The sequence below is a fragment of the Centruroides vittatus genome, unplaced genomic scaffold (genome assembly GCF_030686945.1).
Source record: "Centruroides vittatus isolate TY-2023 unplaced genomic scaffold, ASM3068694v2 contig_577, whole genome shotgun sequence".
NCBI lineage: Eukaryota > Metazoa > Arthropoda > Arachnida > Scorpiones > Buthidae > Centruroides > Centruroides vittatus.
Genome location: NW_027122345.1, coordinates 1,002,646 through 1,018,244, shown reverse-complemented (window position 1 = coordinate 1,018,244; position 15,599 = coordinate 1,002,646). Strand labels below are relative to the sequence as shown.

Below are 15,599 nucleotides of genomic sequence, written 5' to 3'. Positions count from 1 at the left end.
TTCGACCATGCGGTAACCTTCATAATATCTGCCAAAGAGTCGAAAAAGTCCGTTACACGGGGGCCTTGCGGGTCTCCTGAGAATACCGGCAGCAATGGAATAATCCCGCCTAGACCGCCTAACGTAAGGGGGTTCGGTCCTGGATTCACTGGATTAGCAGGCCCTGCCGCGGGTTGAGGATTGGGTTCCATGATTGGTACTTATAAGAAAGGCCCTAACTCGCCTGAAATCGCCCTTGTTGTACGGATATGGCCTTTTTGGTTTTCTTACCGATTGTTCGAAAAGGTCGAACCCCACTCCTGAAAAACCAATTTGTGGGAACGCCGGAGGTAGGACGGAGTCGTACCTCCTTTTTTTTCTCGGCGTTCAGGTCGGTAAGACCCAACCCACTGTCTAGGATGGCTAAATTTATCGTACTATCCCGACTTGTCGGGATCGGTTAGTTAATTGTCAGGTCGAGTGGAGGAAGTGTGGGGTCGTTGATAAGAAAAAGGCAATATCCGTAGTAGCAGGACAACACAGATAAGATTTATTAGAATATAGAATTGATTACATCAAAGCGACGCATTCTGTCCCTAATCGCGGGAGAGAGAGAGCTCACAATTGTTAGGGGATTCATACCTCTCGGTTATCGCTTAAGATCGAGAATGATCTTCGGCCCAGCTGAAGGTTCTTCGGCGTCTTTCCTGGCGGTGCGGCCGGTGGGCGGCAGGATCGGCTTGTAGGCGGAGGCTCCGGCGTCTTGGAATGGCCTTCGTACAGGACTCAGGTCAACGGGTCGTTCCCCTTCCTCGGACCTCCGCCCTCTTCTTAGATATCTTCCCCCTTTATATACCCCCGGTCCTTTCCGTAACGATCACCAATCGCGATGGAGGGTGGTGACTTGAGTTCCATGACTCAGGTGGGATCCGGAGAAGGAGGGAAGCGGGTTTGACGGCGGAAGACTGTACATCCTTCAAAGCTTGATCGTTATCGCGGATCTCAATCGTTACCTCCCGAGGGGATTTGAAATAATGAAAATTTAAAATCGGACCAGCTTAATTCGGTCCTCACACTAATATTATAGCCATTTCTAACCCGATACTATTCAGCTTTAGTTGGACGATAGCTTTAGAATAAATAACATAATGATGTTTAAAAAAAATACAATGATAATGAATATAATAAAAAATTTGATATAAATTTTAGTATAGTACAGTCAAGTCCACTTAACAGAGCATTGTATAAGGGAACAGTTTGCTTAAGAGAGCACTCTTCTGTGTTCTTGATTTTTTCCTCTATGTTTCATATTAGTGGGATTCCTGTTAACAGAATACTGGATGATAGAGCAGTCAATTTATATGAGTGCCATTTTGGTGGAATTTTTAGAGCAGCAGTCTGCATAAGGGAGCAGTATTCTAAGGAAGATTTATAAGGGTCTATCTTTAACACATTAAATGCCATGTGTTGCAAAAATGCAACACATGCTTTACATTGAAATTTGTACTGTGTTACTTTGGATCCATATAAATAAAATGGAAATAGCTAGAGCATAGCCTGTGGTATTGGAAATTTGCAATACCACAGGCTATGAACCACAGGCTTAAAAATTTATTAGAAATTGGCCCAATAAATTTTTAAGATATAATGCTAATAAAAATTTAATTTTTTTTCCTATAAAATATGAAAAATATGCAAAACTTGCCTTTTCTAATGTCTTGCACAGTGATCATGAATAAATAGAATATCATGAAAATATAAAGCACAAAAACAAATATTCAAGAAACGATCTTTATTTTCAATGAGAGAACATAAATAGTAAATAAAACAGTAGGTATACCATGAATATTTTAGCGATTATTCTATTTTTCTTGAATTTGTATCAGTCCATTTATTCAATCTAGAATTTATGCATTTATGTGGTAGAAGTTATGTTGGACTTAAAATCTGATGAGCATACAAGATGGCATAACGTGATCAGGAAAAAATCATTCAGGCCACATGTTGCAAGTCTGCAACTGTCTAAAAATCAAGAAAAAAATGTTTTTTCAACAATGAAGGCAAAATTATATTAAGTGACCATAATTGACAAGACTATGTCTTGTTTATGAAATTGCAGTGCCATTATGGCTGGACATCTTAGAGCAGTGATTCTCATCCTTTTTTTCATCGCTGTACACTTTTAATAATTTAAAAATTTGGCGGCACACATGTTTAATTAGGTAAGTACCGCAAGACAACCGGTGACATCATAACAGTGATTTTTAAACGCTGTTAGTTATTTAGGTCACATTTTCTAAACTCCTTGGTAACTAGCGGCAGTTACTGGTAATACCAGTTACAATTTCCAAATGTTCCTTAGGGAGGTAGAACCAATTTAACTACTTGTTTGATGTCATTTTATGTTTGGGTATTCCCAGTGGCGGCACATTTAAAAATCTTGCAGCACACTAAAGTGCCAACAAACATACACAAACATACACAAAGTGCCATGGCACAGTGGTTGAGAATCACTTCCTTAGAGATATGAAGGAGTACATGTCAGGAGTTGCAATTTGGCACAGAGTATTTGGTGCCCAAATCATGCCCACATAAAAAAAACCAGACTTGTAGGTAGTCAGGGGACCATGTCAATATAAAATACAAAATGGTGACATCTTTCTACAAACAGGCACTAGTGTGAGATTTGCACGTGCATTGCTTGTTGGGAAGTTGGAAATGCAAATGCTGCAAAATTGAATTTTGACAAATGAATCTTTGAAAACACCTATTTACCTGTCCTGTGTTATTCCCAACATATCTCTGGTTGTGACCTACTGACCTTGACCGGTTGACCCGAGATATCTTGTTTCAGCATCGGAATGTTTTTGAAACTAGATGGCGCTAATCATTATAATTTTTTGTTAAAATAAACTTCCAAAATATAAGTTTCTTTTTTTTGTTTTTTACATTTATTAATATATTTATTTTGTTTGTGCAAAATAAAAAAATAATTTTGGACGATACAATAGCCAAGATTATTTTTTTTCAAAAACGGGAAATTTTTGTTAGGCATGGACAAAAATTCAACCCGGGGTGACATGCGACGGAGAGAAATTTTGACATTGAATAAATTAATTTCACTGAAAATGTCTTGTGGACAACGCCATGGCCAAGGCTGGCAAAGTTTGAACTATTGCACTCAAAACCAGTGATACGAAAGAAGATTGGAGAATGAGAACAAGACCTGCCATGAGTATTTGAAGTTATCCCACTTACTGTAGCCAAGAACAGGCCCATGACATGATTAAATGAAGATTCTAACACGGTGTTTCAAGCAAGTAATGGCTGGTTTGACAAATTTAAAATAAGATACAGTATTCAATTAACTCTTGACAACTTTATAAAGAAAACACCCAAAAGCACTTAAACACGCCTCGTTAACTTCATTATGTATACATATTGATAGATAAATACTTTAAAACACAGTTTTTGGTGCATATTTTTTACATCCCTCTACTTTCAAACATTCAACATTCGCGCACACTTTCAGGAACCAATGTGCAAAAGTCGAGGGCCACCTGTATGTAAAAAGGTTAAAAATTATCCCTCTGGTGGTGCCACAATCATAAAAATTAAATAAATACATTTTATAAAAATTAGCCAGGACAAATTTAAGTTTACAAATTTTCAATTTTTTCTGGCTAATTTTTATAAAACATATTTATTTAATTTTTATGATTGTGCCACCACCAGAAAGATAATTTTTAATCTTTTTACATATAGAAATGGACAAGTAGCCTTAAATAAAAGGTCAACTCTTCCATAGAATTGTTATTTTCCTCATGTGCATTTGAAAAGACTAAGTGAAAAGACACAAATTTTCACATCTTGTATGAATTGTCTACTCAAGAATTTTTTAAAAAAAATTTCTGTAAATTTAAATTTGTCTTAGCTAATTTTTATAAAAAATATATTATTGTTGTTAATAAATTAATAAGAGTTGTAGAAGGAAAAATATGCATAAATCAAAATTAAATTTCTTATATAATAAATGATTTTATACAGGACATTTGAATTTTCTGTGAATTTGTGTATTTGTGTTGTGTTATAAATTTTTTAAATTTAAAAAATATGTAGTAATAATTTTTAAATAATTGTTCCAGCTGATTGATCATATTATTAGACTTCGTGAAGAATTAGAACAAGAGCGAGAAGAACGTAATTTTTATCAAATAGAAAGAGATCAAATAAACACATTTTGGGAAATAACAAAACAAGAATTAGAAGAAAAAAAATCTGAAATTCTTCATAAAGAAATAGCTTTTGAAGAAGCAGAAAATAAACACATAATGGAAATAAATGTAATTGTAAATTCTATAATATTTTTTAAATTATAAATATTAAATTAAATTATTTTTAAATTATAAATTATATAACTATTTAAAATATATCATCTCATATAGTTTTATAATTACTATCTGTAATGTTGTAATCTTATATCTTTCTGTATTTCTTTGATTAAACTTCAGGATTCAAAGAAACCCCATTTCAAATAAAGGGTTTATTTGAATTTAATAAACCCTGGGCCTTCAAATAAATCTTGGGATACATATGTTCTAAAAATAAATCCTTTCGGGGTTTATTTAAGAAAATATGATATTTATTTATTTACAAAAATAGTGTCTGTTATGAATATTTTTTAATATCACTTTACAGTCAATTTACAGTCACTGTTGTAATGATGAAGATGAGTCCATTCTGCTTGGTTCCTATCTAGTTGATTGAATTTCCTATGCTGTCTAATTTCTTTTTCTTTTCTTCCTTTTTATTAAGGTCTACAGTATCTTCTATCACTAATTGAACTACTATTCTATTGAACATCTTCCCTTTTAAACTGTTTTTCCCAACTACCTTTTAAACTCTCTTTCAAACTACATTTCAGATTTTAACTATTCAAACACTCAGATTCTTTTCAAATTCTTTTTAAACTCTGTTCCAAATGTTTTACATTATCATCTTTTCATGTGATATGAATTACTTTTTAAATATGTTACAATGCCAAGTTTTATAACTTTTTATGATTAAAATTTTACAAAAATTGGTAAAAGTGTAACTGTAGATAGTTAATGTTAAACCCTAAAAATCTGAAGTTATACACTTATGATAATATATAAAATAATTATTATAGTGCTTAATATGAAATATTTTAAAATCAATTTAAAAAAATTATTATACTTTAAATTGGACATGTATTTTGACAACAACAATGTTAGGTTTATGTACATTTTTGGAATCATGGTACACAACTTCCTTTAAACTCAATACTGCAAAAATATCAAAACTTAATGTAGTTGAGATAACTTTCTCATTTTAACTTGCAGAAATTATCAATGAAAATGAAATAATATCACATTTATGCACAATATAAATTTACTCTTAATAAAAAACTTTTGATATGAAAAGCTTCGTCAGTTAATAATGAAGCTATTTTAGTACAGCTATAAATATATATGAAAGAAATAAATATTTATTCCTTGGCTTTCTTGAAGCCATCTTCAGATACAAGTATTTGACTTTTGATTATATAACTACTGTAATTTCAGTAGCTGAAGATACCTTCAAAAAAACCAGAAATGTATCTGAGAAATAAATATTTTCATTTGCCTTAAATAAGCAGTATACTGATAAATTTTGATATGGAATCATGGTTATTTCATGTCAGTGAATAGCTGAATAATTTGGTTTGATTCTTGTCAAATATTAAATATTTGATCAAATCTTATTCAAAGCATTAATTTATGTTATTACTCAAAACACTACTTTTCCAGAGTTTACATCTTTATTATTCTAGTGCTTTTGGGTTCCTTTAACGTATCTTCAGTGACATTATCAGATAAAATTTTAAAAAGTATAGTACATCTTGAATATCTAGAAAATAACCACATATCCATTTAACATAGGATTCAAAAAAAAAAAAAAAATTCAAAGAGACAAGATTTGAAAATTACATACCAGATGTGTGAATTTTTTTTTTCATTTTGACTGTTAATGTCTCTGAAGATGGGTTGTAGAAAGCTAAAAGCACTAGGATAATAAAGATGTAAACTCTGTAAATGTAGTATTTTGAATGAAAAAGTTAATACTGGAGTTTTTATGTATATTAAATTAATCATTTATGGTTAGTTCCATCATTCTAAATTTTATTATTTTGATTAAATCTGAATTTAATAATTTAAAAACATCAGTAACTTGTCCATATTATAATCTAATAGCGTTAAATATGACTTGAATTAATGTATTAAAATCAATAATTAATTTTTGTTTTACTCATATTTTTAAAAGAAAATGTTATGTTCTTGAAAAAAGATAATTAATACTCAAATCTTAACAATGTATATACCATAACAAAAATTAAAATTATAAATGAAATTATTTCTGTACTCATTACATAAACTTCAACATAAAGTAAGTATAAAAATGTTTATATTATAAAGTATATAAGATTTTTTAAAATTTCTGATATTTAATATATTAAAAGATTTACAGTTCAAAATTAAATTATACAATGTTATCAGTTATTTATTTGAAATTGATTAAGAATATACAGTAGAGCATCGATTATCCAAATACTGATCAACCGAAACATCGGTTGATCAGTATTCGGAGTTGTAAGACATGTAATACAAAATATATACAGTACAGTCTTGTGTTTAATATATTTTTTTGTAAATGATCAGTTATCCGAACAACCCCAGTCCCAAATTGTTTTTGATAATCGATGCTCTACTGTATATAACTATAATTCTAAAATTTAAAAAAAATTTAAAATCCAGAATATAATCTTCGAGTAAACACTCAAACAGCACTGATTTCAAGGAATGAATTACAACATAAACAGTTAACTAATAAAGATATTTATTTTACTTTTTCCTTTCTATCCAAATGCATTTTGCCAATGCTCTTCAGCCTCATCAGTGGGTAGCAATACTTGTTTTACATTTGTGTTTTTATACTGTACAAATCTATCCCAGCATGCATCTAATGACATTCCAGTATTTAAATTTATATTATTTACGTATTTCAAAATACTAGTGTTCTTTTATGACATTTAATTAAATTATTTTATTTATACAGTATTTTTATATTATTTCTATTAATTTTGCAATCATATTTACTACAATGTTGGAACCAAAGAGATTTTTTCTACTTTAAATGTATTGCAGCTTCATGTTCTTTTAGTCTTTCTTCCAGCTTCCATTTTGTTTTGCCTATGTAACACTTTGGCTGAGAGCACATACATGAAAGTTTATATACTACAGCTGTGACATTAAATTTTATTTTTAATAAAGATAAAAAAGGTTGAAACATTTGATAATCTATTTTTTGGGGAAGCAATGATGTGTGTAGAAAGATCATTAAATTTGCTTTTATATTTTTCATATAAACAATTTATATAAGGTCTCTTTCCTTGAATTGTTTATATGAAAAATATACCAGTGAAATATACAATGAAAGTAACCAAATGGTATGTTCTCTTTACATACAAGGGCTATTTTTTTTCAACCTCCACTGACTCAGAATAAAAAAATAAGAATGAAAAACAAAACCACTTTATTTGTGGAAAGTAGTTATAGTCTTCACCTATTTTTCCACATAATTGCCTTGTCGATTCAGGCAGACATCATATCATGACCAGCTTTTGTATACCCATGTCGAAGAATGTTGCCACCAGCCATTCACCCAACCTTTAACACTGTCAGTCAGCGGTATACAGCGTGGGCCTTGAAATTTGAGGAAACTCCTCACTGAGCTCAGAAATCTTGAACTGATGCCTTTCTTGCACCAATTGATCCACTTTGTCCACCAAATCATCAGTATTCACACACTTCCTCCCTTGATTGCCCTCATCATGAATGTTGTCATGTCCTTGTTTGAATTTCCTGCACCATTCACACACATATCCATATCTCATGAAGTTCTCACCATACACACTACACATCCTTTGATGAATTTCACCTCCATTCAGCCCTTCGGCTTGTAGAAATCTAATTACTGCTCGTACTTTACAGGAGACTGGATTGGGTGGTGTCATGTTTACATGTTTACTGCAGAGTAGCAAATGTCTAAAATAGCTTGGCACAATGCTAAATGGTGAGGTAATATACTACTCACTAGGTGTGCACCCTGTCCCTGTCTCACATGCTTCCAATTTTTTTCATGAGTTAGTGGAGATTGAAAAATAAATAACTTTCATACCATCTGGTTACTTTCATATTCTTTACATTATATCTGTTGCTCATGAAATTATCATATCACTTACTCAGTCATTCTAGGATATCCGTTTAATATCTATTTTTTGAAAAGTTGTTGTTGTTCTATTTTTATATCTTCAGAGAGTGTAGTTCTTGTTAGAATTTTTTGTAATTCCATGAGAAAAGTGTTCCTTTTTATATCTGTGGGCAATAAGACTTATAATTAATCGTTTTTTTAATGTTGCACTGTTTTTTATACTTACAAAATCATAGTATTTTACTATTTCTTTTAATTGTGATATCCAAGAAGTTTATTTCATTATTGTCCTCTTCAAAGTGCCCAAAGTGTTACATAGGAAAAACAAAATGGAAACTGGAAGAAAGACTAAAAGAACATGAAGCAGCAATATATTTAAAGTATAAAGAATCTCCTTGGTTCCAACATTGTAGTAAATATGATTGCAAAATTAATAACTATTAATTTTGCAATTAATTTTGAAATTTTGCTATTATTAATTAATAGTTAATTAATAATATAAAAATACTGTATAAAGAAAATAATTTCACATGAAAGAACACTAGTATTTTGAAATATGTAAATAATATAAATTTAAATACTGGAATGTCATTAGATGCATGCTGGGATAGATTTGTATGGTATAAAAATACAAATATAAAACAAGTATTGCTATCCACTGATGAGACCGAAGAGTGTCAGCGAAATGCATTTGGATAGAAAGGAAAAAGTAAAATAAATATCTTTATTAGTTAACTGTTCTGGTCGTAATTCATTCCTCAAAATCGGTGTTGTTTGAATGTTTACCCAAAGATTATATTCAGGATTTTAATTTTTTTTTAATTTTAGAATTATAGTTATATATATTTTTAATCAATTTTAGATTTAAAATCATCACATTAATGAAAATTTTATAATTTTTTATTTTGATAATATTGAGAATTATTATTTTATCAAAATATTTATTCATAATCAAGAAAAATTTTTAAAATTTTATTTTTTAGTTATATAAGGAGAAAACTAAATGTGTATTATATGAAAATCATAAAAATTTGAATGCTGAATGTGCAAATGCCTTAAAATCATTAGAAAAAGCAAAAGAATGTCATAGGCAAGAAGAAAGTTTATTAATTGAAGAAAAAAGAACTTTAGAAACAAAATTAGAAAATGAATATTTAAATCATTTAAAAATTGTACAGTATTTACAATCTGTAAGTAAGTAAAATTAATATAATTCTTATATAATATAAATTAAAATATTGTAATTTTAATGGAGAAATTTATAAAAAAAGTTAAAATATCTGGAATAAATCTTTTTCAAGAATCGATTCATACTATTATTACTAATAATATTTTGATTTTTAGAATTTTTATAATAGTGTTTTTAATATTGATCGGATTTCTCTAGTAAATGGAAAAAAAATCAAATAATAATAATAATTTATGATTTAAAAACATTTATTAAATTTAATTGAAATATAAATTCAAGAATAATTATTATAAAACAAATGTAATATTTATTTGAGATTAATAATACTATTACTGTTTCATTTGAATATTTTTAAATTGAAAATGGAAATGTATTTTCATTTATATATTTTCATTGCAATGAATTTCAATATGTATTCAATACTTCTTTCTACACAGAACTCATCTCCTATTCAATTATAACTACCAGTAGAGTATAAAATGTTACTTCCAGGACTGCCAAAAATGGGAGATTAATAACACCCTAATTTTTATCAAAAACACCTAAAAACTAGTAAAAATTTTTTAATAATAGCATCTCCCAATTATCTAAAAAATTAATTGATTTCAAATTAGCAAAAATTAAAAACTCCAAAAATTTACCAAACTCTCGATAACTTTCTAAGACAGCCATATTGGGAGATTAATAAAACCCTAAATTTTTATCAAAAACCCCATTAATACTTTCCATATTCAACATTTATATGTGCATGCATATCAATATCTCTGTGTGCTCCAGCACCACCTATTGATGGATTTTTGTACTATTTTTTTATTTAAGAATTATCATTTGAATTATCTGTAGTCAAAATTTTGTCTCATTTCGAGCGATAGAACGCACTCCAGAGCGCTCTGAAATGGGAAACTTATTTCTTGCTAACCGTGTACATAATTCATTTTTTATAGTTCTTTACAAGAAAAGTAAGTGAAATAGAAGAGTCATATAATGAAAAATTGAAGAATGGTAAAATTCAGCAAGAACAAGAAATTTCAATAGCAAAGCAGAATCTTGAATTGCAGAAAAAAAAAGAAATTGAGGAATTAGAAGTTCAGAAGAATTTGTTTATTGATAAATTAATATCAAATCATGACAAAGAATTCACAGATTTAAAAAAATATTATAAAGATATAACAGTAAATAATATTGCGTTAATAAATATGATGAAGGTAAGCTTTTTAAATCTTAGAGTTAAAATTTTTAAAATTCATGATTTTTTTTCTGTCAGAAGATAACACTTGTCTTGTCAGCAGATGTTGATCTGCCAAGTGCTGTACATAACAACATTTGGCATAACAGTTCTTTAAAAAATTTATATCATTAGACAATAAAAATGAAAAGTTACTGTGCAGTGAGAAACTTAATCTGAAGTTAAAGTTATATGTACTGTATTGCATACAAGACCTGTAAGTTATATGTCCTGCATTCCCACTTTGTGATAGATGGCATTACTGTTTGGTCACAGATGTTCTGGTTTTTGGACTACAGTTTTTTGGAAGACTTCTTTGCCTATCTCATAATCTCCCATGAAATGTGGCCTGCTAGGTCTGTAGACCTCACTCTTCTGGATTTTGAAACTTCTGGGGACATTTCCAGCATTTACTGTAGGAGAAACTGCAATATATGTAAAACTTTAGCTTTTCCACTGCACTGTAACTTTTTGGACACTTGTATAATAGTCAATAGAATACTATTATAATATAACATTTTCTAATTATAAATTTCTTAACAAAGCATGATGTTTGTGAGTTTGTTTAGAAGATATAATTTCCTGCAAATAAGTTATGATCTATATGTGTTTTAAAATCAATTTGAAAGAAAGTGCAGGTTAGGTTATGTGTTGCTGCAGTTATCTATTGATTTTAAATTGCAATTACAACTCATAACAGGTTTTCCTTTGTCTAAATTTACCGAGAATGTCTTTGAAACTCAAATATGTGTAACATGTAAAAGATTTTATATCTCCATTGCAATTTTTCTGGAAATTATTAAAGGCCCACACCCACATACCTACCTCATTTTTAGTTGTCTTCTGTTCTTTATACATCAATCCACATTTTAATTGATTATTTAGGAGTGATTATTTAATTTTATTGATTATTTAGTGAGGATCATTAGACACTCCTACTTAAATTTGTCTTAAAAGTGGATTTCAGTTAATTTTTTCCTTTCTGTATAATGACTCTCAGAGAATGATTTAGAAACTGCTCAATCTTAGCATATGTTAGTCCTCTGCAGTGAATAAGAGCTAAGCAATCATCTTTCAAACCTGTATTGTTGCATATTGTAGTCTGTGGGCTACTTTCCTAGTAAAATCAACAATGATGCTAATGGCCCTTTTTTCATTTACTGTTTATTTACTGTGTGTGTGTATGGCCATCATTTCTATCAAGAGCGATATTGGCCATATTGCCACTCTGAACCTGTCTCAATCCTAGGTAGCTTCAAACATCAAATATACTACAGATATTATCTACATTAAAATCATTTTTTAATTAATTTTTCCCAGTTTATTTTAGCATTTATTATTTATAATCCATTCAATGTAAAATGATGATAAAATCATTTCAAATGAGCAGTTAGTTCATCTCATTGACAATTGACATATGACTTGATAATTATAATGCTAGAAGACCATAAACTTTTGCTCTTCTCATTGCTATAAAGTGAATTTTTATAACTAAAATAATTATCTACTTCAAAACAATATCCCTACCTTGACTTGTAACTTATGTTATACTCGAGTATTATTTTCTTTTATTTTACTAACAGAATTGAAAAAGATGACACAATTACTATTTCAATTTATTTGCTTCATTTTTTAAATAATATATTGTGAAAATTTATTTTTATTAAATTTATTTTACATTAATTAAAGTAACATTATACAATTTTTAATTCTTCTGCTATCCTTAAGGTTAAATTTTTAGGAGCCAACCATGGTCATCTGCAGAGATTTTTTTAGGGAAAGCAAAGCTTGGAGACAAATAATTGCATCAATAAATTTTATTTAATTATTTAATTTTGTAGGGTTTTTTAGGACAGATAAAGCAACCCATGGTTGAGGGTATAAGGTTACATATCTCAATCGCTTATACAATTATAATTTGGGGAATTTTTTACTTGATTCCAGGCAAGTTTCCTGTTTGTCCCTCTCTGCAGACATCCACAGAGCCAACAAAACCAAAGACACTTTATCATATTTTATTTGTACCACTTTATCTAATGCATACTTTTCTAAAGCTATATTAATTTTAATTTTAACTATATCATTCTTGATTTTTAGCTATATATCTAGGTTTCTATAAGTGCTGCCCATGTAATATCTTAGTTCATTCAAATTGGAAGAGTGGTGGGAATTTTTATACCCTGAGTGCTTAAAGGGAGACAAGTTTTTTCTTTTTCATTCTCCAGCAACTGGTATATAGTGTACTCTCTATACCTAGATGTTACAATTCCTCACAGATGTTTCTTTATTATTTTGTCCACCTCTAGATCTATGGCATAAGATATTTTTTCTTCAATTTAAATTTATTACAGAGAATACTGTAACCAATCACAATTGATTTTTAACAAAATGGATTTAGATATTTGCTATCAGTCTGAATAAAACAAATATAATGGAATCTTGTATTTATTTTATTTCTTTTCATTACAATAAAATTAATAAAAATTATTTGTTTGGTCTTAATATAATTCTTGTTAATATTGATATTTAATTTAATTTTTATTTTTTAAATTTCAGTTTAAAATATGAATATAAAATATGTCTTATTTTATTTAGAAACAATTAGAGATTACAACTAACAATCATAAGAGAATAGAATTGCAACTAAATGAAAAAATAAAAGAAAATCAAAATCTTTCTGAAACATTAAAACATATTCAAGAAGAATTAAAAACAGCACAACTTAAAGTAAATCATTATGATCAAATTAATTCAGATCTTGAGGTAAATATTTATTATATATATTTTTCTATTGTTAAAATACTGTTTTTATAAAATTCTATAACCACATTTAAAGTTAATCATAGATAAAAATCTGAAACAACTGTAAATGTTAACTACTAGAATAACTCACTAAACTTTTGTTGGCATTATTAGTTATTATATAATATCATCTTTAATTAATGATATAGCAAAATAGTTGTATTGCAAATACAAAAGTCAAGATATTGAATATTTGTATCATGAGATGATATCTATAAGAATGGTGAATTCACAATTTAGAATGGCTTTTATTCAGCAATATGTAGTTGATACTATAAAATTTTTTCCATACATGTTAATGAAAAATATATATCTAAATATAAAAACACCAGCCAAGAATGACAGAGTAATACTTATTTCTATTGAAATAAGCTGCTGCTTCTTCAGTTGATGTCTTAATAACCATATTCTTTCCATCAATAGACCCTATAATTCCAGGGAAACCATATTGGGTATAAAAAAAATAGCATTGTTTTTATGCAGCATCCTGCTGTGATGGCCAAGAGATTATTTTTTCATTTTCCTTTAACACTAAGAGAGAATTAACAATCTTATTTAAAATATTCCAAGCAGAGCATCTAGACATATTAAAACAATTGCCAATATCTTTAGAGAAAAGAAAAAAATGTTTTATATTTAATATCAATTATTTGTTGACTTTAAACTAAGTTTAGTAAACCATAAAAGAGCAATGTCACATCTATTCACTGGGTAAAACAATTACATTAAATATGTATTATATATATTTATAATCTGGTATTCTCTTATATACTACATCTGATTTCATATATTACTTTGAATAAACTAACCTGAATGATTCTTGATTTGCCAATATCCATAGGCAGCATACAGTAAAAGCTGCTTTTGAGGAGAGACAAGTCGTTTTCCAGGGCAGTAATTTTTTGTGTCTAAAATTGGACTTATTTTTTTAAGGAGACTTTCAAAAGATTCTCTTGTAAATTTAAGATGCTGTTTAAAATTGGTTGGATTATAAAAAGATACAGTCTCTTCAATAAAGGTTTCTATCTTTTTTATGGATCTTGATTTTTTTTTTTTCTTCTTTCATTTTTTCCACAATTATATCCATAATAAGATTGTGAAATCTGCGAATTTAAAGCAGTTGTCGGGGGAAAAAAGTGTAAACAACTCCAATAGAAAAAACGCTCCTTGTGAGAATTAGACTGGAGGTCACCAGTTGTGATAACAATTAGATGGGAAAGTTGACACATAGGTGTCAAGAATGCACCGTTATTGTCAACATATGAGGATCATGTGATTCCTTTCCCACAACAATCCAATAAAAGCTTGAGTCCCTGGAAACTCAGGGTGATCCAAAGAAAGTTATACTTGTCACTGTGCGCATTCTGTCTCCTGGACCTCCATACAACAGATTTGATTCAATGAAAGGAGAAGACTATGGTAGAAGACAGATCATGGCTTTGAACTTCCATACAGCTTGCCATATTGTCATATTGCCATATCGTCACATCGACTAGGACTACAATTTCTATGAACCATCTGACGCATATAATTTTTCCTCATAGAGGTATTCTTGTTAGAGCATTGTGAACTCTCTCTCTTGCTACAAGAATAGGCTTAGTTAAGAGCTGCTCTTTTATGTATATCTATAGTTGTTAATTGCCTTGTAGACCTTGTTAACCTTAGATTTTAATAAATGCTTTGTGTTTAACCTGTCTCCTGTCACTCACAAGCGCCTGTTGACTTGCTCACTTTCCCTCACCATGCGATAAAAAGCCATCCGAAACGACAGCATGGGTGGTCTTTACAGACTGTTGTCGAGTAAGCGGTCAGAGAGGTTTAACCCCTGACCCACGGTTTCTCACAAGATCATTCTCATTTGATTCAAAATCAAGTAATTCTATCTCTAACATAATATTTAAAATAGCAACTTTGACAATATTATTTGCAGGAAACTGCCCTATTTCTTGTTAGATTTTGCATGTACTTTTGAACTGGACATTTAAGCACAAATACACATGCTAATGACATCACTTTCAGTGTTCAGAAGTAGCACCATTAGCTCAAAAGTAAACACACTCTTAGTAAGTTTAACTTCTGTATTATCACAATTTTTAAAATCTACTATAATTTATTTTAAATTTTAAACAATTT

The 15,599-nt window shown here is 29.4% G+C and overlaps 1 protein-coding gene across 2 annotated transcripts in view; it reads left to right on the top strand.

The window, feature by feature from the left end:
- LOC136979075 (dynein regulatory complex subunit 4-like) overlaps positions 1 to 15,599 on the top strand; it is a 63,029-nt gene that overhangs the window by 18,122 nt on the left and 29,308 nt on the right. For both annotated transcript variants that reach the window (XM_067274981.1, XM_067274979.1), the window contains exons 3-6: positions 4,125 to 4,322; positions 9,234 to 9,440; positions 10,384 to 10,644; positions 13,260 to 13,427. In XM_067274981.1, coding sequence (XP_067131082.1) covers positions 4,125 to 4,322; positions 9,234 to 9,440; positions 10,384 to 10,644; positions 13,260 to 13,427 — 834 coding nt within the window. The remainder of the gene's footprint in view (positions 1 to 4,124; positions 4,323 to 9,233; positions 9,441 to 10,383; positions 10,645 to 13,259; positions 13,428 to 15,599) is intronic.